Here is a 25000-nt window from a genome sequence, read left to right as displayed (position 1 = left end):
ATCAATCATAATTACATCGGTATTATCAATTAAATCAAGAATCGAATACGAATAAAAACGAGAAGTTACATACACGTTGATATTATTCGTTTGAAGAAAATTTCATACGTTTGAAATAATAAATTGGACAGTCGATTTTAATTCGCGCTTACGTCTTTTTTTTTTCTTTTTTTTTTTTTTTTTTTTTTTTTTTTTTTTTTTTTTTTTCCCCCTTTTTTTTTTTTTTTTTTTTTTTTTTTTTTTTTTTTTTTTTAAATTCACTCTATCGAAATAACAAACGAAACGATCATCGATTTTATTCACGTTTTCACGTTGTTCTTTTTTTGTTTTCTTCTTTTTATTTTATTTCTTTTGTTTTTTTTTGTGTTTTTTAGGAAAACGACACTATTCGCTTTCGTGTAACATTGGAAGACGAAGTACCAGATGGACAACAACCAAACATAGTAGGTGTCGACGCTTATGTAATCGTTCTCGACGAAAACGATAATCCACCACATTTCCTCGGCGTACCATATGAAGCTGTTGCAGAGGAAGACCTGCCTGTGGGTTCCACAGTTCTTCCGGGTATCAGGGTCGTAGACCCCGATCTTCTCGGTGACAACATCGAATTAACGTGTGTCCCACAGCCTCAAGTAAGATACATATATTATACATAAATATATATAACCAATATTATTTATTCGAATCTAAACGCGAGAGAGTAAGAGACATTAGAAACAATTTTTCATTAACGATAATACAAGTTCAACGCGAAAGTTTGTCGAGTATAATATATATATATATATATAACTTCTAATGAAAATTTATTTGGATAAACGATAAGAAAAATTTACGGAATGATTTGTCCGATAAAAATTGTTGTTTTTTTTTTTTTCCTTTGCAATAAAAATAAGGATCAGAAGAAAAATATCTTCTGTCTGTTAACTGAAGAAGTTAATCGATGAATAAATTCTACGAGTATAAGAGAGAGAGAGAGAAAAAGAAAAACAAGAGTCAATGATCGTCACGTATATTTTTCTCACTCGAGGTTCGTACGAACAATAATGAAAAATTGTTCTTTATAATCTCTCCCGAATATCTTTGATTTATATCTCTTAATAATTTACATCACTCATCGAAAGAATTTACGTACCATCGTGCAAGAATCTCTTGTTGTAATGCATTATTAGCAAAGGCCCCTCGTGTTTCCGTTTCTCTTCCTGAACCAACGTGGTTCCATTGGAGATTCTCTCATCCTGACTAGGATGAAAGATGTATCAGTGTGCCCCCGGTATATTCAGTAGCTCACGTAAATGAAGAAGCGACTTGGTGGATGAAGTGTTCTAGCATGCACGTAACAAGAGAGAGAGAGAGAGAGTCGACGCTCACGGCGCTTTGTAATTCACAGTTTTCCATTAAATTATCCACGCCTCTCATAGTTCTAATAAGTTCCCTACATCCAACTACTTCTATAGTAGTAGTAGTAATAGTAATAGTAGTGGTAGTAGTTAATAGTAGCCAGCTTCTAGTCGAAGAGAGGAAAACGCAAACGGGCAGCGTGCGAAATTGCGGCTACGACCTCTGCGATACGTGTGAATTTTCTTGGTGATATTTTCCGACGAATTCACGTTCTCAATCGTTCCTGTTCATCCCTTGACGACGGAAAGATAAAAAAAAAAAAAAAAAAAAAAAAAAAAGAGAGAGAAAAAATCTCGTTTAAATACGTGAAGACGTCGTTTCATTTAAACAAATTTCCTCATTTAGCTCCGTTATGATTTATAATTAAGAAGTATATATCGTATTAATGAAATATAATACGAAGGAATTAAATAAATCATTATATTAATACGTAAGATATTTTATTGCATGTTAAATAATATCGTTATTTATTTGTCTATGTATAAATAAATTGTACGTATCTTTTTTATTTGTTGGATAAATCAAATCTGTGATTTTTAGATAAAAGAGAGAAAGAAAAAAAGAGAGAGAGAGAGAGAGAGAGATATTTAAAGAATAATAATTTTCAAACAGTAAACACGTGATAAGAAAGGTCAAAGTAAAATACGCAGTAAAATTCGAATTATCTATTCAAAGGTTAGTTTGTTGGCGAGCGCTGTAAAACTTGTTCGTGAAAGATGCGAGAGAAGGGATATTAGTAGGTATAACGTGGCGACTACTACGTCATATTCGCTCGATAAATTCCACGTGCCGTTGGCCGGACCAATAAAACTGTAAAACCTTTTAACTAATGGCTCAGCCAGCTTTACGACAGCAAACTTTAGTACCTCCCATCTTCTCTCTCTCTCTCTCTCTCTTTTTCTCTTTTTTCTCTAGTTATACATAATAAACGAGTCGACCATTTAACGCACACTTCGTGTTGATTATGCGTTATTAATTAACGCGTGCAATAAATTTTGTTTTTAGATCGCAACACGTGTCTCTCTCTCTCTCTCTCCCTCTCTCTCCCTCTTTCTCTCTCTATCTCTATCTATTTATCTGTTTCTTTCATTTAGCCAGATAAAAATATATATGTTTTATTCATGTGACAATAACATTTGAAACATTGCATCACATTGTCTTTCGTCCTGTCATTCATTTATCTCATTCATTGAATTAACAAAGGAGAAAAAAGAGAGAGAGAGAGAGGGAGAGAGAGAAGACAGAGAGATAATGATGTAATTCGTTGAAAAATCTAAGTGATAATTATAAAAAAAAAAAAAAAGAAAAGAAAAAAAAAAGTAGAACGAGATAAGTGACGCTATCATCATTATCGTCATGGCCATCATTATCATCATCATCATCATCATCATCATCATCATCATCATCATCGTGATTATCACTTAATGCTATTGTTACAGTTCCTTGATGCTTGCCAAAAGTTCGGCATTGTCAACGTCGAGAAAAGCCAGAATACGTACGTAGGCGCCCTGGTTCTACAGCAACCACTAGACTACAGAGAGAGGCCCTTCTACCAGCTACTTCTAAGGGCGAGCGTGAGTAGAGCTTGAAAATTGATTTTAATTATGCGCCTGGGAAAGCTCTTCGCTACTTATTACGTCCTGTAGAATAAATTCACGAGAGAATGAGAGCCTACCCATGCTATATCGTATTAGGTATAGTATTAAGTATATGCAACTAGCCACTTTATATGTTCTGTTAGATATATACTCTTTCTATCCCTGATAGAGAGAGAGAGAGAGAGAGAGAGAGAGATTTATAGATCATGTCATAAATATAAAAAAAAGAATAAATAAATAAAGATTAATATTTTGTAATGAAATCAATGAAATTATTCTTCGATGAATATTCGCCTTGCTGTATACTCGTATTATTTTATTTACTTCTGTTTTATCCAGAAAACAAATATATATATATATATATATATATATATATATATATATATATGTGTGAATATATATATATAAATAAGCACTCTCAAATTAATTTATACGGTTTGTATACGCGCGATAAAATGCTGAAATGTTTCTTTGTGAAAAAAATTAAAATAAATTAATGACATTTTTTAAAAGCTCGAAAAATTATATGCGACAAATATTTCGATGGTTAAAGCGATATATAGGTCGTAGGTATTCACGTTATTAAATTTTTTTTTCCAACTAATTGAACCCTCGTATCGTGTCGAGTTAGAAAAAAATCTCCTGGCGTCCAATTAAAATTCGACGAACTTCATTCGGTGTTCAATCTTCAATATTTCATTATATATTCATTTATTGATTTTATTTTATTGTTAATTATTAATAACTGAATTAATTATTTAATCATTAATTGGATTAATGAGGAACTATCGAAGTGGTTATAACAATTTGTTTATAATAAATTGTAAATTAATTATTAATAATCTGAAAATGTAGAGAAAATTTTGCTCTTTAAAACGATATTTTGAATCGAGTCTTTACGACTTTTAATTCCGGAGATATTCTTCCCGTATAAATGAAAAATTATTTTTTTCGTTAAATAAATAATTTGTTTATTAACAATTTATTAATTTATGTAATTTTATAAATCAAATGACATTTAAATATTTTTCTTCTTTTTTTTTGTAAAATAAAATGAATTTAGGTCGTAAGAATTTCTTTATAATAAATTGTTTATAACAGATTGTTAATTAATTATTAACAATAATTTGAAAATGTTGAGAAAATTTTGCTCTTTAAAACGATATTTTTAATCGAGTCTTTACGACTTTTAATTCCGGAGATATTCTTCCCGTATAAATGAAAAATTGTTTTTTTCGTTAAATAAATAATTTGTTTATTAACAATTTATTAATTTATGTAATTTTATAAATCAAATGCCATTTGAATATTTTTCTTCTTTTTTTTTTCTTTTTTTGTAAAATAAAATGAATTTAGGTCGTAAGAGTTTTTTTATAATAAATTGTTTATAACAAATTGTTAATTAATTATTAACAATAATATGAAAAAATAGAGGAGACTCTGCTCTTTAAAATGGTTTTCGTTTCAATTCTCTATGACTTTTAGTTCCAGAGATATTTCCATTTATATAAAAAAGATTTACGTTGACACACTGACCTACATAATTTCATTCAAAATTGTCCGGCGACACACTGACCTACTTAAATTCCGAGAATTTACGCATACCAGCTGGACATTACTACTATTCCTACTATTACTACTAACAGCTGTACTATAAAAATTATGAATGGAAATCTTTCAAAGGCGATATCTTCGAAACGAAAAATCGTAGAGACTTGAAAAAAATATCATTTTCAAGCGTAATTTATTCTCTATTTGTTTAAATAATCCAACAATATTGTTATAATAAAATTAATTTTATTAAATAACTTTTAAAATGGAATTTATTTTTTTTTTTTCTTTCGTATCGAAAATATATAACTGTCATGAAATTATTTTCAATTTCTATTATAATCATATAAATTTTATTTTGTTTATTTAACAATAAGAAATAAAATATCTATTAATAGAAATTTTACGCAGCATGTGTCGAGTCACACTCGACATGCATTAAATTTCTACGCATAAATCTCTCCATAGAATTATCTTCATTATACTCATCGTTATTTATCAATTATAATTTCAATTGTAATTCTAATCAATAATTGAATGAACTATCGATCGAATTGTTTATAATGACAAATTGTGAATCGAACGTTATTTCTCGTCCTATAAAAAGACTTGCAAGAGTATTGTTCTTAAATCGTATAATCCCAGATGTTTCTTTTGATTCGATTGAACATTCTTTCCTTTTAATTTATTGTCATAGGATGGTTTGAACAATGGGACAACTGGCGTTGAAATAAAAGTCGCAGACATACAGAACAGCCCACCGGAATTTCTTGATTCGTTAACTGGGGTAGTTCGAGAGGACGATCTCATTGGTACATTAGTGATGACAGTGAAAGCAAGAGACGGTGACAGAGGAATGCCAAGGAAAATGTTCTATGAATTGGTCACCAGTGAGTAACTCGAAATAATAATTATATACAATAATAAATATTTTTTCTTCTTTCTTATTTTTGATTTACGACGTTTGCATATACTTCTATCTTTTTTATAGATCCATTCGATTACTTTTTACTCGATGACGATACCGGCGAATTAAGAACAGCAAAGCCATTAGATAGAGAAGCATTAAAAGATTCAACGGGTGTGTTAACATTAAAAGTGAGAGCTCGAGAATTAATAGACGGTATACCAGGTAACGATGAATTGACAGTATCAACAGCTGAAGCTACTGTCACGATCAAGGATGTAAATGATGAAGTACCAACGTTCAATCGACGTGAATACAATATCGAAATTCCTGAGAATGTACCGGATGGTACACCGTTACCTCACTTAGATATGACTGTTAAAGATCCGGACGTTGTTAGTAAAAATTCATTACGAACATTCATTATAACATTTTAAACAATTCTAATGCAATAATTTCTATATCTATTTCCTTCTTGTCGTATTACCGTAGGGTTTGAATTCCGTATTTTCTTTACGTTTGGAAGACATAACGGGTGCATTTACGGTGGAACCTGCAATGGCAACCGGAAGTACATCAGTAAATATTCGAGTAACAAATGGTTCTCTCGACTATGAGAATCCTAATCAAAGAAAGTTCATCATTCTGGTAATATATAGGATTTCTGTCCTTTTTTTTTTTTTTTTTTAAGAATTCTAATCAATTTCTTTAGCATTCCGATGATTTTTATATTTAAAAAAAAAAAATATATATATATATATATATATATATAATTTTTTTTTCACTTAGGTCGTTGCTGAGGAAGTTCATACGAATCCTAAACTCTTATCTACCGCGACAGTTACAGTAACGATTACAGATGCTAATGACAATGCACCTTCCTTCGGTAGTCCCACGTATACAGCTTTGGTATCAGAAACTGCAACTCCAGGATCACCAGTTATAACGATCACTGCAAAAGATCGTGACAGTGGAAAGTAAGTCGAAATGAAAAAAAAAAAAAGAAAAAAGAAAGAGAAAAAAAACAGTAAGTTGGATCAGTAAGAGAAAATGATTATAATCAATGATATATAATATATTCAATAGATTTGGTACATCTGGTATAGTTTATCAATTACTTGGACAAGGCTCAGAACATTTCTCTGTTGAGAAAAAGACTGGTGGTATCACTGTTGCTCCCTGTCCAACTCCTGGCACTTCACCTTGCTTGGATTATGAAGAACAAACTGAATACTTTCTCACTTACAAGGTATACGTACTATTCAATATATTAGATTGAAAACTTATGAAACGGGCGTTGAATGAAAAATAAAAAAACTAAAACAAAACGCCCGTTTCATAGTTTCCAACCTAATACTTATATATTAGGTTGGAAACTATGAAACGGGCGTTGAATGAAAATAAAAAAAAAACTAAACAAAAAATGCCCGTTTTATAGTTTCCAACCTAATATTTAACGCATTAATTTAATTAATATTTATTAATAAAATAAATAATAAAATATAAATAAAATTAATATTTCGATGAATTGTGTAATTTGTTATACGAACGAATGTAGAATATCACTGAGGATATATTTTATCGAAATTTTTTTTTTTTTTTTTAATATTTCAAGGCAACCGATGATGATGGTGAAGGACAGACAACAAGTGTATCTTTGCGTGTTAGCTTGGCCGATGCAAACGATAGTCCACCACGTTTCCTTCAAGAGAAATATCGTGCCGTAGTTGACGAAGGTGCTGAGAAATTCGAGCCGGAATTGAAGGTCCAAGCACGCGACAAAGATAAAACATCAAAGATCGTTTATACATTGATAGCTGGAAATGAATTGGATCTATTCGACGTCGATCAAGACACCGGTGAAATAACCATAAAAAACAAGGATCCGGTCGATATGACGAATTCTACGCACGATTGGATAGCCCTCACCGTACAAGCAAGCGACGGGATATTCGTTGACACTGCTCTGGTCAATATCACCGTACGTGACGTGAATAATAATGCACCGGTATTTCCTCACGACTTGTACACTGCCAGTATACCAGAAATTTCACCGGTCGGTGAGTAACAACGATTTTTATGGATCGTTCCTGGCATCGTCTATGAGATATATATATATATATATATGTATATATAATATTCGATCCTTTTTGTCTATAGTAAGTCTTAAAAAAAAAAAAGAAAAAAGTAAAAGAAAAAAAGATATGCCACTTTTTGAATAAAATTTAAAAGAGAAATTAAAATACCTAAAAACTTGTAAGAATATATCAAAAAGTGATAATATTGGAATGATTTTGAAAATAATAAAATTTATAATATAATATTATAGGTACTATCGTCGAAGAGGTATTTGCGACAGATGCTGATAGTGGTCTCAATGCTGAGCTAGTTTATAGGATACAAAAGGGAGCCTTCGATGATTTTACTATTAACGAGACAACGGGCGTTGTTACCGTTTCTAGGAAATTAGACTTTGATGATAAGGATACCTATCATGTGGAAGTAATAGCCTTTGATAAAGGTGATTATTCTTTATTGATTTTCAATTAATTTACATATAGAAATTTTATATATTTTTAAACATTGTCATCGTTCATGATCATTACAGGTACTCCAAGCTTAACGGGTACAACAACACTAATGATCAAAGTTGAGAATAGTAATGACAAGCCGCCATATTTTACACCTGAAACTCAACGTGCTGAGGTAACTGAGGATACTCCTATTGGTACTGTTTTTACAACATTAAAAGCAACCGATCCTGACAGTGGAAATTCTGAAGCTTTGAACTTTGCCATATCTGAACCAATTACGGCAATCGATAGGAATGGCCAACAAGTTAACGATAGTAAAGCATTTAAAGTACGTTGATTCAAAAATGTTAACTTTTTTTTTATAAGGAACAAATCATTGTGACAAAAATTATTAACAATATTATTATATTTATATATTCCTTAGGACTTTTTTGCCGTTGATAGAACAACAGGACAAGTCTCTGTTGTTAGACCATTGGATCGAGATGTCGCAGCAACTGTTAGCGTTACTATCGTCGTTAGTGATACTACAGCTCCTACTTTGCAACAAGGGAGAGGTAAATTATTATTATTATTATTATTATTATTACTATTATTATTATTGTTGTTGTTATTGTTATTATTATTATTATTATTGTAATTAATTTGTTAGCCCGATTTTTATATTATATGTTTTGTATACGTATAGGTACCTTGATAATCACTATCATAGACGTAAATCATGTGGCGCCAGAATTTTTAAAACCTTGGACTCGAAATAATCCGAGATATTTAATCGAAATGCAGGAAGAACAGCCAACCGGTGCAGTTGTTGGTGCATTTACTGCAACAGATGTTGATAGTAACATTGCAGGATATGCTATTGAACCACCTAGTCCTTATTTTAATATAGACAATATAACTGGTTGGTATGCTTGTAAAAAAAAAAAAAAAAAAAAAAAAAAAAAAAAAAAAAGAAAAGGAAAAAAAGGAAGAAAAAAAAAGAATTGTAAACTTCTTTTCTCATATTATTATTCATTTATTATTTTAGGAATTGTTAGAACCAGTCAAGTTATCGATTATGAAGAAACAAAGCAATTGGAGTTCACGGTCGTAGCTTATGATTCTGGAGTACCACAGTTATCTACAACGGCTAAAGTAATCGTTACAGTGATCAATGTTAACGATCAAGATCCGAAATTTGAAAAAGAAGGTTACAACGCATCGATCAAAGAAAATTCACCACCAGGATCCCATATTATTGTTGTAAAAGCTACAGATGGAGATGAGGGTTCGTTTGGTGAAATCATGTACAGTCTTATAGGTGATCATGCTGCTGATTTTAACATTGGTACGTATGATATATAAAATATATCTAATCAAAGATGATGTATGTTCAATGAATTATTCTACTTTATGATAGGACATGAAACTGGTGAAATTACCGTTGGTAGTGCTGCGGTTCTTGACAGAGAAATTACACCAGAAATTATAATAACGGTGATGGCTAATGACAACGCTCATGTTAATTCACGACGTAGTACATCGGTACCAGTCGTTGTTAAGCTGATCGATGTAAATGACAATCGACCAATATTTTCACAACACAGTTATAGAGCATCAGTTGCTGAAAATTTGTCTGTTAATCCTCCAGCACCTATTTTACAGGTTTGTTTTAATTAAAATTTTATTTAAATTTATTTGATATATCATTGAACGAAATTATCATTTATAATATTTATTATTATCAAGGTGAGAGCTGTTGATCATGACGAAGGTATTAATGGAGAAGTTTGGTATACCATCATACATGGAAATGAAAATGATTCTTTCTCATTGAATCGAGAAACTGGTATTTTATATCCCGCTGCGGCATTACTTGGACGAGCTGGTTCTTATAGAATCGAAGTTGAAGCAAGAGATGGTGCTGGTAATGGACCACATTTTGATAGATGTTACGTTGATATTAGAGTGACACCAGTTAACACGCACAAGCCACAATTCGTTATGCCCGAATTAACAAATGCAACGGTCGAAGTACCCGAGGTATTTCTAAACAATATATATATTTATATATATATATATATAATGAATATTTACCATAGTAATTATTTTATTAATTACAAAATCAAAAGTATAATAAATAAATTTTATATAAACAATTGAATTTTTTAGAACGCCGGCGTACCTAATTATTTAATATTAACTGTAAAAGCTATCGATCGAGATCCCGGTGAAAATGGACGAATTAGTTATCATTTAAAAGTTGGAAATAAAAATGTTCAAGAAACTGAAGAGTTTTCGATCGATCAAGAAACCGGTGAACTTCGATCGAAGATCATACTCGATCGTGAGATCAAAAGTAAATTTGAAGTAAGTTATATTTTTTATTCCTTCTATGTATAAATTAAAAAAAAAAAAATATATATATATATATATGTATACATCGATTTTGATTTTAGCTTGTCCTAGTGGCAATTGATCATGGTACTCCTACAGCATACGAAGCTTTACGTCTTTTAACGGTTCAATTGGTCGATACGAATGATAATGTTCCACAATTTTACGACGAATATAATTTTCAGATATCAGAAAATCGTCCTAAAGATTATTTTGTAGGTAAAGTAACTGCACAAGATGAGGATGAGGGTAGACATGCCAAAGTTTACTATTACATAGAAGCAGGTTTGTAATTATCGTATGATTTCTAAGATCATGTCTCAATGGATCATATCGTTAATTTTTTCTTTCCTTTTTTCTTTCTTTTTTTTTTTTTTTTTGAAATATTTTTTTAGGTAACGAAGGTTATGCATTTTATATGGACAAATCGGATGGTAGTATATATGCAAATAAATCTTTCGATCGTGAGACAAGAGACAAGTATGTTCTCTCTATTCTCGCATCCAACAATCCTGATCTATATATCAATCCAACGGAGGCAGGTCGTCCCTTATCACTCAATTCAGATCATGGTCATGTTAACGTAACGATATCAATCCTTGATGAAAATGATAATCCTCCTATTTTCGAGAGAAACGATTATTACGCCGGAATTAATTCAATGGCAAATGTTAATGATTTTGTTACCAAAGTGGTAGCTTCAGATTTAGATGTTGGTGACAATGGTACCCTTCATTATTATATAGCAGGTGCAAATTTATATAAATATGGATCAGACAAGCCTAGCGGTTCGATAATACCAAGTCCATTCAATGTGACACAAGATGGCAAACTTATCACCAGTGGATATATGGCTGAATATAATCAAGATAGATTTATCGTCGAAGTTATAGCCAAAGAGACAGCTATACCAGAGAGATATGCAATGACTAGAGTTCACGTAAGATAATATAAAATAATTCTTACGAATGTATCATTCATTTTTATTAATTATATTTATATTATTAAGGTATGGGTATTTGAGCCATCGCAATTGATAAGAGTGATTTTATCACGACCACCAGAAGAAGTCAATAGACAACGAGATGAGATTGTATCTGAATTATCAAATGCTACTCAAAGTAGAGTAGTCGTGGATGATATTAGATATCATGTAGATGCTTCTGGACATATCCGTAGAGAATGGTAAAAGATAATTAATAAATGATTAACATAACATCAATTATCTTGTCAATAAATCTAATAATAATAATATTTTATTTTAGGTGCGATATGTATTTGCACGTTGTAGAATTAAAAAGTCAAACTATAGCACCAGTTCCACATGTTCTTAAAGTCATTGATGCCAAATACGATTTCTTAAAAGATTATTATGCTGGCTTCGCCATAGAAAACGTAGTGGTAAATATATTTTATTCTGACAATTTTATTGTTTAAATAAAAAAAAAAAAAAAAAAAAAGAAAGAATTAATGGCGTTAATACTTGGCCTAACATTACTTTTAACATTTTTCATTTCAGCCAGCTTATGCCGGAGTCCAAGAGGAACCTTTTGATCCTGCATTAGCTGCTTTAATAGCTTTATTAGTCGTTTTAATAGTAGGTGCTGTTACAGTTACAGTAGTTTGTTGCTGTTTACGACATTGGTAGGTCACAACATTACAGAAACTTTCTATTGTCAAAATTGTATCCCATTAAAATTTATATTAATACTAATTAATATCAATAATAATAATAATAATAATAATAATAATAATAATAATAATAATAATAATAATAATAATAATAATTTCACCTCGTTTCAGGGTTATTACTGTGCCAAATGATATACGAAAAAAAGATGGTTTGATAAAGAAACAAATAATCGATGAATTGAATACAACGGAAAATCCATTATGGATAGAACAGTAAGAATGCAATTATAAGCAATTATGATTTTTTTGCTATGATATACCAAATAAAAAAAAAAAAAAAAATAAAAAAAGAAAAGAAAAAATAATAAAAAAAGAAAGAAAGAAATTATTTGAAATTTTATCATTTACAGAAAATTAAAATTGTACGAAGAACAAGAACTAACGATGCAAGTATTTAGCGAACCTGAGGGTGGTCTTGGTTTGGAAAGACGTGGTAGTAGCGTTAGCCTTGGTATGGGTGATACATCTCAGGACAATACTTATGCTACTATACAACATCCATTACCTGCTAATAGGCATCGTTCGACAACACCAGATTATACAACTCTTCCTGGAAATCATAATGTTTGTAAATTAATATAAATATATCATTTATAAGCGTCATTAAAATTATTAGAAAATTTTTAATATTAAATCATTATTATTGCTATAAGAATTTTTTTATCTCGGATATTAACATTTGTACATTTATAATTTTTTCTTCAGTTATATGAATCGGCAATGGGATTTCAAGGTTCAACGTTTCAACCATCGCCAAATGTAATGCCACAACTTACGCTGGACCGTGATGGCCAACCTCAATTTGTTTCGGGATTAGTATAAAGAGAGAGAGAGAGAGAGAGAGAGAGAGAGAGAGAGAGAGAAAAAGAAAGAGAGAAGATAATTGACGCAGAAGAAAAAAAAAAAAAAAAAGAATCCTTTTTCATCTATACGTAATTCAATCGCCGTACGTTGTACCTCCTTTAATCTACGGCTCTGTCTATTGCACGCGCCTCTTAAAAAAAAAAGAAAAAAAAAAAAAAGAAAAAAAAAGAAAAAAAAGAAGGCTCGCATGCACACACCTCTGAGACAATAACAGAATAGTAAAAAAATGTGTTCCTCTGTGAACGGAGACGGGATATAATCAAATAGATTCGTTTGCGATCAAATAGACGCGTGTAAAAGAAGAGCAAATTTTTTCTTTCTCCTCTTTTTTTTTTTTTTTTGTCTCTTTTTTCTTTTTCTTTTTTTTCTTTTTTTTTTTTTTTTTTTTTTTAATCCAAATATAAATGAAATCCAGCTACGATTATAAAAGAAACTTTGCTCTATTTCAATTTGAGCTATTCCCATGACATGACATAAACCAAATTTTGATTGGGGGAGGGTTAAGGGTAAGAGGGAGGGTGGGAGGGAGGGAGGGAGGGTGTGAAGAACAACGACGAATGATAGTCAATATATTTATTGGAGAAAAATATATCCTGTAGCCGGTGTGTGCATGTATATATGTGTGCGTTGCCAACCTGGAGTCCTATCTATAATTTATCGTTAGATTTAGTATTAGGGAAATCAAAAATACTAGCTCATAGATACTAAATGAAAAATATTAAGGGAAATAGATAGAAGACCGAAGCTTGGCACGACAGATATATGTATATAAGTGAATGTGTAGATTCCGTCCAGCCCAGTTCTTATTATTTACTATTATTATGTTTTTTTTTCTTTTTTTTTTTTTTTTTTTTTTTTTTTAATTACTTTAATATTTATATCAATTTTTTTTTTTTTTTTTTTTTTTTTTCTTTTTTTTTTAATATAATTATTTTATGAGAGATATGTCGCGTTATTTAAATGCCATAAGTTTCTCATCTTTTCATATTTTATTCAGAATTTCAGGAACATTAAAGGAAATGTGAAAGACTATCATTAATAATGTTCATTCTATATAATTAGTATTATTATATATTAAGAATACTTATCTACGAACCATTTATACGTTTGTAGATGGCCCTAAGCTCTCATATCATCTAATCTAGATTAAATTATTTAAGTTGATATTAAATGACTGACATTGTCTGATTAATCTGTGATTTGATTATGCTCGAGTTCGTGCATGCTGATTTGTTTTAAGTATCGTATATAATGTTATGGAAGTTACTGGATATGGGCGGATATAGTTGTGTGAGTTAGGTACATGATATTGCTTGCAGTGAATTTCAGTAGAATCAAACTTAATTAAAAAAAAAAAGAAAAAAAAAGAAAAAAAAGAAAAGAAAAAAAAGAAAAAAAGAAGACAAAAAAAAATTCATTGCACTCATGACATTTATAATATCATCTCTCAAGCGTTCATTCAAAACCGTCCTCAATGCTACAAAAAAAGAAAAAAAAAAAAAAGAAAAAAAAAACGAAAAAAAAAAGAAGAAAAAAAGAAAGAAAAAAAATTGCACAGTTATCTTTGGATTTCACTGCAATCAATGGTCACCATTAAAATAATATCTTGTACTCTGAGAACAGTAACTTATAACTTCGATCGAGTTATTTCTATGAACATGTAAAACTATTATCAGCATTATGATATTACTAGATGGTTATAAATATTCCAGTTAGCAAAAGTGTCTGTTTATTAATTACAAATTTATTGTAATATTGTAACATATTTTATGTAAGTGATTAATAAAAAATATTCGTACATCAAATTTACTATACAAGAAATGAAATTATGTCTCAGTCGTGATTATTTTCTAAATTTTTTTTTTCTATATTCATATTATTAGACGATTCAGATTTTTTATTATTATCCATTTCGTTCTTATCACAGTCAATAGATATTTTCTTAGGAACATAATGTAGAGTCTCGACTATTGCTTCTGGCTGATCTATCCATAACTTGTATCCTCTTTTAGTAGGATACTTTTTACTATTTAAACAGACTAAACATGTCCATTTAATTCCTTTCATATGTTTAGAACATAATCTTACTCTAGCTGTTTCTCCAGGTATTAAAGGAGATTGGCATCGTTTGCATATCGTTCTTTTTATATTTGGTTCTCTAGAAAAAAAAAAAAAAAAAAAAAAAAAAGAAACTCATAAATGACAGAACCCTAATAATTTTGTAATTAAAATATAATTACAAAAATGTTCTTTTTTTTTTATATATATATATATATATATATATAAATAGCACCTACATGCGCAGTACAGATTTCTTGGCACAACCCATCATTGTATTTCCATAATATGAAGCTGCAACTCTATTTTTTAATGCTATCAAATGACTAGCCTATAAAAGGGAATTATAAAAGAAGAAAAGAAGTTTGAGTTTTAATAATTATTGTAAAATATTTCTTACCTGATACAAATAGTTCATTCTCTCAAAAATATCCTTTCCTTGACAAGCTTTTGCTTCCTTTTCTACAAATATATATATATATATATAATTATTATTACAAAATATTTATTTAATATTATTAAAGAATAATCATTGATAACTTACCCATTATTTATAATAACAATATAAAAAAAAAAAAAAAAAAAAAAAGAGAGAGAGCATAAAATTACACTTTCTTATAACATATTCCAATTAAAATTCTAACCACAATACCCTTTGGCAATATCTATCACGTATTAGATACACATATGAGATATTTTTTATTAAAAATAAATTATACATATAGATCTTACACGAATAATAATTATTTTATTTATTAATAAATACACATTTGGCAAACATTAAAATAATATAGAAACAAAGTTTAATAATGAAAATTTACAAAACTTAATGAAACTGTAGATGAATAATACTAGATGACTCTTGAGAACAGTTTTCTAGTTGAAAATTGGCGCTCGTGTAAATATCGTGGCGGTTCAATTTTCAAAACTTGATTAACCTAAAATATAATTGTAACGAATTAATATTGATATACAATGTCAAGTTTAAATACAATTACATTTGCACATGTTAAAAAGTTAGGTAAGTATTATATCATATGAAGTTATAGTTATTTTATGTTGATTCTATAATATGAAATAAGAAATAATACATCCATATGATTTATTTTATTTCAGGTCATAGTATTGATGAGATACGAGGAAGGGCATTAGAAAATATTATTTCTAAATTAGATCTTGGTTTTGGATGTGATTCTGACGTTGTTAAGAAAGAATTAATAGTTAAACTCTTTCATTGGTTTACCTTTGACAATATACCTCATCCTAGAGAAGCTTTAGATTTGTTATATAGATTGATAAAGGTATCTTTTTTGTTATAATAATAAATATTCACAAAGAAATATTATATCATAAATTGAATGTCTATTAATTTCTTTAAGGGTGGAAATAACAATTATTTAAATGCATTTGGCAGATCAAGATTTCAAAATGAGTTACATCAATTAAAAATAAAACTTGACACTTCATGGCATGATAAAGTTGATCAAATAGAACAAGTCATTTTAAATCCAGATAAAGAAGAATCATCCAATGACATTAAAAGAAATATTAAAGTAGATAATTAATATTATTTGTCAATTTTTATATTATATATTATAATATGTTTCGCAATGTCTTAATAATTTTTAATTATTATAGACATTATTAGATCCATCAAGAATATCATTTAAACAATCAGAGTATATGAAAAGAATTCATAATTATGATAATTATGGAAGTAAAGATTTTAATGCTGACACAATTAATGCTTCCAATGATGCTTGTGCTTTTGTATCTCCATTGGACAAGTAAATATAAATTTTATATATTAATATATTTTATATGTTTATGTATATATATATAATATTAATTTTTATAATATATATAAAATATAAATATTGTGAATTTTTATTCAGTACGTTGCCTGTGGATCTTACTGTTCAACATAGTGATGGTACACTTGTTTCCAAAACAGTAGAGGGTGGAATTAAATGGTTAGTAATGCCATGGCAACCATTAGTCACATCGGATAAAGGTGTATTAGCAGCAGTAGAGGAAGCTTTAAATAATACTGCAGATACTAATCTGATATTACATACGTGTCAGTTTATAACAAATGTTATGTTACAAGATTTTCCAGCTGAAGTTTTTCTTCAAAGGCCAGCAATAGTATCAGTGAATATTAAGAAAATAATGTTTTACACTGTGATTATATTCTTTTTTTTTTTTTTTAATTCTCTAACAAATTTCTTTTTTTTTTTTTTTTTTTTTCTAGGTGTTACATGCTCTTCTTGATACAAGTATAAATATAATTGAGCCTGATATTAAATATATTATACCAGCTGTATTAAAAGCATTACATAAATTAACAAGATGTCTACGATTTCGAATTTATTATTATTATGATCCATGTGTGGCAAATAAAAAACAAAAGGTAAAAATAAATATATGTTCATATTAGAAATATATGTTCGTATTAGTGTTTATATATAATTGTATCAATTTTTATATATATTTTAGTTACTTGCAGAGAAATTGGATAATAATAGTTATCATTTATCTGAAGCTAGAGACAGTCCTGATGGAGGAATACCAGAAGCTAATTATCAAGCATATCAATCAGCTGTATGTAGTTTTGTAAGTCATTATATTTATTGTAATTATACATATATTTCTTTTTTCAGGCTACAAGTGACAGAAGTCAAAGCATCATGGATTATGTCGATGAATCTGTATTACGATTGCAACAAATGCTCATTCCTTCCTATTGTATTGAAACATTAAAACACGTTATTTCGCAATTAAATATTCCTAACGATTCTACATTTCCATTAAAAAATACTAAATACATAGTTGACCTGATTCATGAACTAGCACAATTACTACTTATCACAGTCATGCCAAATATATGGATATGCAATGATAATATGGCAAGGAAGATCAGCGACGAATTAAAAATGTTATTAACATTATTAGGAGATTCTCTGGAATATTTTGCAAATTATGGCAGTATAGATTATCATAGGATTACGTATCTTCATCTTCTTTGCATTACAGTAAATTTATTAAGTAATATTGTGCCATTTGAAGTAGCAAATATTATTTTACCTAAATCCATAAAAAATTCTATGTCAATTGCTTTAATGGATGCACCTATATATTTGATGTATCCAAAATTGCATACTGCACTTCAAGTATATATTCAGGTAAATTAATTCTATATAATATGAAAATAATAATCCTTTCTTATTTTATGTTATTATATATTTTGTCTTTATATATATATATATAAATATATATATATATAGCATTTAGAAGATTCAAACGAACTTGCAATAATCAAAATCTTTGATGAAAGTAGAATTATTATCAAATCAATGCAAGCAGCTATTTGCTCAATAAAAGAATCTTCTAGAGGATCACATTCTGATATATTAAAAATATTATATGCATCTAAATTAAGTTTGCCTTATCACAAAAATATGTGTATAGTTAAGAAAGCCATTAAATTTCTACAAAATATTAACAGGTTTGTATTAATTAATAATAAACTATTTATTTGTAATATTTTTAACAATCATAAAAATTTATTTTTAGATATTCCCTCAGCAAAGAAGATCATGTAATATGCAGAAAATTAATATTAAATTTATTAGCAAATGGAGATACGGATATACAAGAATTGGCATATAAAGAATGTCATTGTTTAGTCAAAAGTATTTTAGGAATAGAATATAATAAAGAGAAACTTACATGGGAAAATTTAATCTTCCTTTTGGAACCAAATGTTTTGACTGAAATAATTTGCTATGGTCTACCCAATGAAAATAAAAAAGTAAGTTTGCATTATTTGATTTTTATTTTCATTGATATATATACGTAACATTTTAATTTTTAATATATATATATATATATTATTTTTACATTAATATATTATAGATTAGAGAAATGTCAGAAGAGATGATAATTTATATATTAAAAGGAAAAGTTCAAGCCGATGAAACAGGCTGGTTAAAAATATTAGAAACAATTATACCAGTATTACCTCTTCTTCAATGTTATGCATATTCTTCTACAGTTATAGGCAGATGTATAACAAAAATGCTTGATCCTGATATTTTTAATAGTATACACTTACCATATCTTGAGGTAGTTTATTAATATATTTTATTAATTATTTATATATATATATATAATTTTCAATTATTTAAACATTGTATGATACTATATTTCAGGTTTTAAAAGGTAACTTAAGATTATTGTATTCAGCTGAGTGCGACGTTAGAGAAGAAGCTTCTTGTAGGTTAATTTGGTTGCTTGGCAAAGAAAAAGATTCTATTAAAAAATTGCCAAGATTATCTTCCTTACATGGTCTACCTCTTAGTTCTCTTTGTATATTCGAACGTCCATCAGTTTTTAAACGCTTAGAAGGAAATTATCAGGTTCTATAATTATCACACTTTTATACCTAAATAAATTCATAAGTTAAATAAATTATTTTAATAAATTTATAAATTAAATAATTATTTTAGAGGAGCAGTTTATTGTCGGTGTTAGAAATGTTAAGAGATTCCGAAGTTGATCCTAAAATGCGTAAATCTGCATTAGTACAAATTAATGTAATGCTTACAGACACGTCATTACATAAATTATTTCTTAATGAAAATGGATTATTTTTAATTTTGCAGACGTTTAACAGTGCTTTGGTGAATATAATCTTTTTTTCTTTTTCTTCTTTCTTTTTTTATTTTTTTTTTTCTTTTTTTAACAGCCCTGATTTTTATTTTGTTGTAATTGTTTGTGTTAATGAATTTTAGATAGAAAATGATTATAAAAATTATCCTGATTCTGTTATTCCAATATTGGCAATATTAAAATTAATTATTGCCAGTGAATCATCAGTGAGACATGAATTATCCACTAATATTGATATTTTCATAAATATTATTCGCAGTATGTATACGATTTATCCATATTGTTAATTATCTAATTATTTTTTTCTTTTTTTTTTTTCTTGTTTTTTTTTTTTTTTTTTTTTTTATAAATTTCTTTAAATATATATTTTTAGGTATATTTTTGTTTCCAAATAATGAATGTGTCAAGGCTGATGGTTCATATATTTTATGCTTACTTTTATATAATGATTATATTATCAGAATGAATGAAAGACAAACAGAAAGTAATATTCAATTAACTGTATCTTTGCCTCACATTATTGTAATTAAAATGAAATTACCATTAATTTGTAAATCTCATTGGAAAACCAGTGTACATAGACGATCAGAAATATCAGGTATAGTTCTATATATTAATTGTATGTAATATATTATTATAATAATTAATACTAATTTTAACATATATATATATATATTATAGTTCTCCATGGAAGCAATCAAACAATATTGACATTTGTAAGACAATATTGGGCATGGGAATGGAATGGTGGATGGAAGATGTTATGGAAAAATTATGACGAAGTTAATGATTCTGAATTACCAGAAAAATTAAGGATACAAGAACATGAATTCTTTATTTTTCAATACAGCTGTTCATATTTTTATTGTCAAAAACAGTTGTATAATGTACAAAATTCTACGACACACGATGGTGTATTAAATGCTCTCGATTATCTGATAATGTAAGATCTTATAATTAAAACAAAAAAAAAAAAGAAAAAAAGAAAAGAAAAAAAAATATGTTATATATCCCAGTGTACATGCGAGTTCAATAATATATAATAATATTTATTAGGTACATAAAATTTTATAATATGTTGCAATATGAAGAAATTAAAGATATTAATTCTTTACCGTGGGAACAAACGTTCGAAAGATTTTTATCGTCCCATCCGTCGAGTAAAGAGGACTGTGATTTATTTGTTAATATTATCAATTTTTTACAATTATATATCAGTATAGCAAAAGGTAATGATATAAAGTAAATGATAAAATAATTTCATTTTTAAAATATACATTTGTTTTATAGGTAAAAGTTCATGGATAAGTAAGATGATGAAAAATATGACAAAATCATGGGCAGATTTATTTCAAAACTTAGAAGTGGATAATCAAGATGTACATCAATCAATTTTGAAATTAGCACGTACTTGTGCAGCTATTGAAAGAAATGAAAAATCAGACATTAATCAGAAACATACATGGATACATTTTATCGAATTAGTTGTTTCTACTTTATGTTTTGGAAATCAACAACATTTTTACAACCTTGGTAAGAATATAGAATTTTATGTTTGCTTCAGATCTTTTTAATTATTTTTTATTTTATACATATATATATATATTTTTTTTTCTCTTTCTAGCATATCTGGATTGGTTGTTGACATGTTTGACATATTTAATCAGCCAATGCGATTGGAGCAATCATAAAAATTTATTAGCATCATTAGGAAATACACTTATTGAAATGATTATATCTTTTCATGGTGCTGGTACAGTTAGTTTTATGGGTTTATCTATAACTAGGAATTCTATAATATGTCTTAATCATTTGCTGTATCAAATGCACGAAAATTTTAATAAAAATGTAAAAAATATTTATAGACAATTAAATCATACCATGAAAATATTTATAATTATTAATATTAAACTAATGTCATATAATTTTTCTAGACGTGGATATCATTTTGGTACGAAGATAGCAGATCTTTAAGTTGGTTACCAATGCTTTGGCAAAATAGAGATCCTTTGGTGCGTGCATCAGCTTTGCAGCTATTGTCAGGATTATTAAACGAAATGCATTCAGCGTCACAGTTATCAAATGCAATTGCCGTAGCACCGAATGAATTATGTTACATGTTATTGCAATACATTATAATCGGAGAAGAATCTTGTATTGTTCGAGAACAAGCGTGTATTGCATTTAGTAACTTAATTAAAAATTGCAACTCTATGTCTTTTCAACATGTAAGATATCATGTAATATAAATAATTTATTAAGCTTGCATTATTAATTAATTACATTTTCTTTTTTTTTTAATAGATTGACTCATTGAAAACAAATATTATACTTATATACACGGAACAAGTGAACTTTTATTATGAAATGAGTATATTATATTCTAACATTTATGTGTTACCAACATTAGATTCTGATTTGTTAAACAATGAACAACAAAAAGATGATAAAGTACCATCCGTACAAGCTGCGACATCAGGATGTGTATCATTAGTACCACGGACTGTATCATACTTATACAATTGTCACGATGAATTACTACCTTGTAAATACTTTTTTTCTTTTTATTAATTTCATTATATTTTTTTATTACAGATCATTTATTATTTTTTGTTATAGTTTCAGGAGTAGATTCTGAAAGTATGGATATGGATCATTATTTATTATCCGTTGCAACTCCTTCTTTAGTAACAGCAACGTGTACTCTTTTAAATAATTTAATACTTATTGGACAACAGGAAGTAGTACGTCACGTTTATGAACAATCACTCGATAAATATCTTATTAGGTATTTATATATATACACATATATATATATATATATGTATGTATATATATGTATATAAATCCGCTTAAGCTTTTAATTAAAAATAACATAATTTATGTAAAATATATTAATATTGAATTTTACAGATGCTTAAAAGAAATTCCAAAGAATATTGATACTAAAAAAGATCTTATACATTATTGTGATATGTTAGAAATGTATATCAGCATTTGCGTTGTCTTATCAAATTGTGTCATACATAGTAATGAATTTGCTGCAGTTGCAAGTTTTACACCTGACTGTATTTATTCTTTATTTAATCTTCTTCATTTTGATTTGTACAGTGAGTAATTTGTTCAACCTTTTTGACATAATATTTACTTATTGAATAATCATTGTTAATTTTTCTTTTTTATTTTTATGTATTTCTATAGGTATTCATATGTCACATCTAATTTCTCTGTATAATAAATTAAAAGCAGAGATTTATAATTTTTTATCTATATTATCATTAACAGATGATCAACACTTTGAATCTATTCAAACAGCTTTAGAATTATATGGTCCAGATAAAGCATTGACTTCTATTTGCACTGCAATTAAAGATACTGATACAGAATTACGAATGAATGCTATTGCATGTCTTACTTTTCTTCTTACTCAAGAAATTCAAAAAGAAACATTAGGAAAAAATAATATTTCGATAAAGACAATTTTAGATAGTATTATATACATTCCAATAAATAATCAAAGTAACAATTTACAAGAAGTTATAACTAATATTAATAAACTTTCTATAAGGAGTGTAAATTTGCATTCTAAAAAAGCAAATCGAAATGATGAAATTGATGATTATACCGTTAATTCTGATAATATTAAAATGAAATCAGATGAGCAACAGTATACAATAGGTGGTGAATTATGTAAAGTTTTATTACCTCTTTTTATTGCTCATAATTATACAAGATCAAAAAAAAGTCGTAAACATATAGAGAATAGAGATCTTATTGTTAGTGCTCTAGCTAATTTATTATGTGTTTCTATGGAAGCTAAAAAAATTGCATTGAAAGAGAATTTATCTGAAACAGCATTGATGATACTTAAAGAATTGTATGTTAAATTAAATCTACAACCATTTGAACTTTATAAAAATCAAGTTGATCGTGAGAAAAAGGTACATATTTTATATTCTCTTACAATATCTGTATAATTAAAGAATCTAATCTCTCTTATTTATTTATTTATTTATTTATTTTCTTTTTTTTTTAGATTAATCCTCTATTTAGTGATATAAACAATATTTTCATATTATTAATGAATTTTATGCATGAAAATTTACAAGTTAAAGAAACACTTACTAAAGATGGCTTGGCTGATGTATTGCACAAATTATGGGCTTGGATAGCTTTGAATAAAAATATTTCATCTTGTGCATTAAAATTATTAGCAACATTTACGACAAAGTGCTCAGCTGGTATAATATATAGATTAAAATTACATTTATTTATTTATGTAATAGTTAAAAAACAAATATACACAAGTATTTTTTTTTGTTAATAATTCTTTTTTTTTTTTTTTTACAGCAGCACAATCTTTAACATTAACTACGGTATTACCAGGAACAGGATTGAGAAAAACACCTAATACAATTGCTATAATACATATCATTATACAATTAATATGTAAAGAGATCGATAAAGCAGGACACCTTTTTGATAATAACAAATTGCATTTTGCTTTTCATGTTTTACGAAATGCCGTACATGTACATGAATGCAGAGTCTCAATTTCAAAAGTAAATATATATTCTTACAATATCAATATAATTTTTTAATTAAATTAATTTTTTCCAGAGCAATTTGTTACAATTTTTTACAAAGATACATCCTATTACTACAAAGAGAGTAAAACCATGGCCACTGGTAGAACTCTATTGTTTAGAATTTCTAATTGATTTTACATATTACGAAGAAGGACAAATTTGCGTGCCTAAGGTAAAAAAAAATATATATATATATATATTTCTTATAAAAATTAAATATATATATATATTTAATAATAATATTATAATATATATATATATATATGTTATAATATTAAATAAAAAAATTATAATATTAAAAATGAAATATTTTAATATTACAAAATTATAATTACATTATAAAAAAAAAATGATAATATTAAACAAAAAATATAATATTAAAAAAAAAAAAAGAAATTAAATATTAAATATTATATTTAATAATATTTAATTTTTCAATGCAAAAATTCTGTATCATCATATAGTATATTTATTTTTTAATTTATATGTTTTAGGCCGTAGATGGTTTAGATTCTCTAATACATTTAGCAAAATGTTCATCTTCGCCAACAAAAATTCTTGCCATTTCCATTTTGCGTAATTTAGCATTTAATATGGCAAATAGACCAAGAATTCTTAGCTCAGGTTTGTAAAATGTTATATATAAAAGTTGAAAATGTTATTAATATGTTATTTAATATATTTTTCTATAGTGGATGTCATCAATCTTCTTCATGATGTTTTTAAAAATGGATCTTTATGCGAAATCAGAATAGC

General features: G+C 27.7%; 3 protein-coding genes across 16 annotated transcripts in view; 2 read left to right on the top strand and 1 right to left on the bottom strand.

Moving 5' to 3' along the window:
- LOC124955801 (cadherin-87A) overlaps window positions 1–13314 on the top strand; it is a 139658-nt gene extending 126344 nt beyond the window's left edge. The window contains exons 5-28 of the mRNA XM_047510761.1: window positions 375–632; window positions 2838–2972; window positions 5245–5437; window positions 5539–5849; window positions 5947–6102; window positions 6244–6431; window positions 6541–6703; window positions 7070–7514; window positions 7784–7975; window positions 8063–8316; window positions 8413–8545; window positions 8677–8892; window positions 9019–9318; window positions 9391–9635; window positions 9720–10013; window positions 10143–10340; window positions 10430–10652; window positions 10763–11307; window positions 11377–11552; window positions 11633–11768; window positions 11887–12011; window positions 12171–12272; window positions 12410–12623; window positions 12765–13314. Of these exons, the coding sequence (XP_047366717.1) occupies window positions 375–632; window positions 2838–2972; window positions 5245–5437; window positions 5539–5849; window positions 5947–6102; window positions 6244–6431; window positions 6541–6703; window positions 7070–7514; window positions 7784–7975; window positions 8063–8316; window positions 8413–8545; window positions 8677–8892; window positions 9019–9318; window positions 9391–9635; window positions 9720–10013; window positions 10143–10340; window positions 10430–10652; window positions 10763–11307; window positions 11377–11552; window positions 11633–11768; window positions 11887–12011; window positions 12171–12272; window positions 12410–12623; window positions 12765–12881 (5319 nt within the window). The 3' untranslated portion in view covers window positions 12882–13314. The remainder of the gene's footprint in view (window positions 1–374; window positions 633–2837; window positions 2973–5244; window positions 5438–5538; window positions 5850–5946; window positions 6103–6243; window positions 6432–6540; window positions 6704–7069; window positions 7515–7783; window positions 7976–8062; window positions 8317–8412; window positions 8546–8676; window positions 8893–9018; window positions 9319–9390; window positions 9636–9719; window positions 10014–10142; window positions 10341–10429; window positions 10653–10762; window positions 11308–11376; window positions 11553–11632; window positions 11769–11886; window positions 12012–12170; window positions 12273–12409; window positions 12624–12764) is intronic.
- The window catches only part of LOC124955803 (ribonuclease P protein subunit p21), a 38350-nt gene extending 22532 nt beyond the window's left edge, over window positions 1–15818 (bottom strand). For 2 of the 11 annotated variants that reach the window (XM_047510771.1, XM_047510773.1), the window contains exons 1-4: window positions 15526–15818; window positions 15382–15443; window positions 15221–15312; window positions 12463–15081 (exon numbers count right to left, since the gene is read on the bottom strand). In XM_047510771.1, the coding sequence (XP_047366727.1) occupies window positions 14757–15081; window positions 15221–15312; window positions 15382–15443; window positions 15526–15529 (483 nt within the window). In that variant the 5' untranslated portion in view covers window positions 15530–15818 and the 3' untranslated portion in view covers window positions 12463–14756. The other 9 variants (XM_047510770.1, XM_047510767.1, XM_047510764.1 and 6 more) reach the window with 9 other exon arrangements.
- LOC124955800 (rotatin) overlaps window positions 12877–25000 on the top strand; it is a 12369-nt gene continuing 245 nt past the window's right edge. The window contains exons 1-30 of one of the 4 annotated variants that reach the window (XM_047510757.1): window positions 12877–13005; window positions 13921–16002; window positions 16098–16282; window positions 16361–16534; window positions 16620–16768; window positions 16877–17135; window positions 17236–17394; window positions 17481–17585; window positions 17645–18166; window positions 18269–18489; window positions 18558–18795; window positions 18900–19109; window positions 19196–19402; window positions 19493–19666; window positions 19778–19913; window positions 20029–20253; window positions 20337–20598; window positions 20712–20884; window positions 20946–21188; window positions 21280–21503; window positions 21590–21883; window positions 21960–22200; window positions 22275–22443; window positions 22569–22765; window positions 22857–23596; window positions 23692–23896; window positions 24006–24217; window positions 24276–24416; window positions 24739–24868; window positions 24937–25000. The exon at window positions 24937–25000 is cut by the window's right edge and continues 245 nt beyond it. In XM_047510757.1, coding sequence (XP_047366713.1) covers window positions 15957–16002; window positions 16098–16282; window positions 16361–16534; window positions 16620–16768; window positions 16877–17135; window positions 17236–17394; window positions 17481–17585; window positions 17645–18166; window positions 18269–18489; window positions 18558–18795; window positions 18900–19109; window positions 19196–19402; window positions 19493–19666; window positions 19778–19913; window positions 20029–20253; window positions 20337–20598; window positions 20712–20884; window positions 20946–21188; window positions 21280–21503; window positions 21590–21883; window positions 21960–22200; window positions 22275–22443; window positions 22569–22765; window positions 22857–23596; window positions 23692–23896; window positions 24006–24217; window positions 24276–24416; window positions 24739–24868; window positions 24937–25000 — 6305 coding nt within the window. In that variant the 5' untranslated portion in view covers window positions 12877–13005; window positions 13921–15956. Of the gene's footprint in view, window positions 13006–13457; window positions 16003–16097; window positions 16283–16360; window positions 16535–16619; window positions 16769–16876; window positions 17136–17235; window positions 17395–17480; window positions 17586–17644; window positions 18167–18268; window positions 18490–18557; window positions 18796–18899; window positions 19110–19195; window positions 19403–19492; window positions 19667–19777; window positions 19914–20028; window positions 20254–20336; window positions 20599–20711; window positions 20885–20945; window positions 21189–21279; window positions 21504–21589; window positions 21884–21959; window positions 22201–22274; window positions 22444–22568; window positions 22766–22856; window positions 23597–23691; window positions 23897–24005; window positions 24218–24275; window positions 24417–24738; window positions 24869–24936 lie in introns of those variants that run through there. The other 3 variants (XM_047510759.1, XM_047510758.1, XM_047510760.1) reach the window with 3 other exon arrangements.

This window comes from Vespa velutina, chromosome 19, assembly GCF_912470025.1.
Source record: "Vespa velutina chromosome 19, iVesVel2.1, whole genome shotgun sequence".
In the NCBI taxonomy this organism is placed as follows: Eukaryota; Metazoa; Arthropoda; class Insecta; order Hymenoptera; family Vespidae; genus Vespa; species Vespa velutina.
This window is presented reverse-complemented; position numbering and strand designations above follow the sequence as displayed.